The sequence below is a fragment of the Xyrauchen texanus genome, chromosome 13 (assembly GCF_025860055.1).
Source record: "Xyrauchen texanus isolate HMW12.3.18 chromosome 13, RBS_HiC_50CHRs, whole genome shotgun sequence".
Taxonomy (NCBI): domain Eukaryota; kingdom Metazoa; phylum Chordata; class Actinopteri; order Cypriniformes; family Catostomidae; genus Xyrauchen; species Xyrauchen texanus.
The window spans coordinates 47,151,263-47,153,762 of NC_068288.1; the positions used below are offsets into that span (position 1 = coordinate 47,151,263).

The following is a 2,500-nucleotide window of genomic DNA, read 5'->3' on the forward strand; positions in this document are numbered from 1 at the left end:
CGTTCGTTACTATAGCAACAACAGGCAGTGGGAGAAATGTAATGTCTCTCTTTGGCGTAAGCCCCGTCTGGCGTTCCGATATATCCCGCAGGAGATTGGAGGCAGGGTCGAGAGACCAAGTGGTGGTGGTGGGGTGGAGGAGGTTGCCGTGTTAGATATATTTACATGTATGCATTTGGCAGATGCTTTTATCCAAAGAGACTTACACAGCACTTATTACAGGGACAATCCCCCCGGAGCAACCTGGAGTTAAGTGTCTTACTCAAGGACACAATGGTGGTGACTGTGGGGATCGAACCAGCAACCTTCTGAGTACCAGATTACCAGTTATGTGCTTAGACCACTATACCACCACCACGCCACACTGTTAGCACACTGAAACAGCAATGTGATGGATTGCGAGCGGTGTTAAAAGCAATGGCTTACATGTGATTGGCTGGGAGTTACCCCGCTAATGGCGCGATGATGTACAGCTGCTAGTCTTCCTGCTACAGCTACGCTGTGCTTACATTTCCTGTTCTGTAGTGTTTGTTTGTTTGTATATAAAGTGTTTGTTCTTCTATAGGTTCCTAACTTCCTGATGAGTCAAGTGAGGAGACTGAACGAGAACAGCAACCGGCGCTATCAGTTCTACGACAAACGCATTAAAAACCTGCTGAGGAAGATCCACACCGACAGCAAAGACAAAGCCGACAAGAACTCTTCTGAGGTGAGAGACAAACGAGGATAAAAGTTGAGAAGAGAGATTGAGTGTGTAACTCGACTGATAAACCTCCGGTAGTGTAGGATCACTCTGAAGGGGTTTATTTGCAATATTGACCGACTGACCGTACTGTACCCTGCTTACAATACAGCTACTTACATAACATGAAGTATTAGTAAATGTGGCAGTGGTGGCTCAGTGGTTGAGGCTCAGGGTTACTGACCAGAAGGTCGGGGGTTCAAGCCCGAGCACCACTAAGATGCCACTGTTGGGCCCTTGAGTAAGACACTTAACTCCAGGTTGCTCCGGGGGGATTGTCCCTGTAATAAGTGCTCTGTAAGTCACTTTGGATAAAAGCGTCTGCCAAATGCATAAATGTAAATATGAGACCATAGACTGTAAAAAAAGATGGCCGACGCCCCTTCGCTCTTTTCCATTTGTGAGAACTGAAGCCGCCAGTGTCCCGATATGGCGCTGCCATCTTGGGACTTGAGTCTGCGCAGTTGCAATTTCGGGACCAGACCTGCGCAGTAGTGAACAGGAAGTAAAGCCGCGAAATCAAGGCCCCGCCCTCACTCTCGCTGAATCAATCGCAAGCACACGCCCCTTTTGACTTTTGACTTTTGACGGTGTGAAATAATTAATTATAGAAATTTAGATATTAAATTTAGAGCTCCAATCTCCTCAGTCCTCCGAAGATCCCGAAAAAAAGTCAGTTGGTGCTTCAGTGACTACTTCGCTCAGAGAACCTGTCAATCACAGCTGTCAATCATGATGTCACAGCAGCGTTTTTATAGCATCAAATAACTAAAAACAAACTTATTTTGAAAACAAACACTTGAAATGACATCAATGTGATAGAAACGACAGTAAATGACAGAAACTATCTTTGGAATAAAGATATGTGAAGTGTAATTTAATTGTTTAGTTGGTCTCACATCCCGTTGAATAACATGGGGAGGCGGGGTTTATGACCTATACTAGGACCAGCCACCGGGGGGCGATCGAGACGTTTTGGCTTCACTTCTGAGGGTTTGTGTTTAATATTGATGATTATTTCTTGTCCTCAGCGGTGTCGTACTGTTAAGATCCAGCTGGGTGACGTGAGTTTCTCCATGGAGTTTCATCTCACGATTAACTCTCGAGCTGCTGATCTGATGTCACAGTTTTATAAAGAGCTGCACACCTCTGACAACAGCAGGGGAATCATCCGGCGGTATGAACACACAGTTTGGAAGAGCAGAGGATCACATACACATGCAAATGACATTTTAATTGCATTTCTTTTTATTTCCCACTCACAGAAATGGCTCAACAAACCTCCCAGACTGTGCCATATATGAAGTAGGTGGAAATATTGGTAAGCTGGATCAGTGCATATAATATAATAAATACAGTACAAACTTAAAGAAGCATTTGGACACTTTAGTCTCACGTTGCATTAAATAGCAAAACATCAGAGTTTAATGTTAGAGAACGATAGCAAGAATTAATTAGGTTTGAAATGAAAATAGATATTAGGTATTTTATTATCTAGTGCATTACCACTATTTATGTGTGACCTTATAGGAATAATAATACAGGTTAATTAAAAACCTCCAGTGAGACACTTCCAATGGAAGTCAATGGCGTCCATTTTTAGAGAGTCAGAAATGTGAAGTTTATAATTTTATAAAAGCACTTGCATTCATTTTTCTGTTAAAACATGTGTATTATTTGAGCTGTAAAGTTCTTTAAATTGTCATTTTTACAGTCGTTTTAGGTTTTTAGTGTTTTTGTCATTACGTCGTCATGGCA

General features: G+C 42.5%; 1 protein-coding gene across 5 annotated transcripts in view; it reads left to right on the forward strand.

The window, feature by feature from the left end:
• LOC127653543 (rho GTPase-activating protein 40-like) overlaps positions 1-2,500 on the forward strand; it is a 36,285-nt gene that overhangs the window by 31,569 nt on the left and 2,216 nt on the right. For all 5 annotated transcript variants that reach the window (XM_052140242.1, XM_052140239.1, XM_052140244.1 and 2 more), the window contains 3 exons: positions 566-709; positions 1,774-1,919; positions 2,008-2,063. In XM_052140242.1, the coding sequence (XP_051996202.1) occupies positions 566-709; positions 1,774-1,919; positions 2,008-2,063 (346 nt within the window). The remainder of the gene's footprint in view (positions 1-565; positions 710-1,773; positions 1,920-2,007; positions 2,064-2,500) is intronic.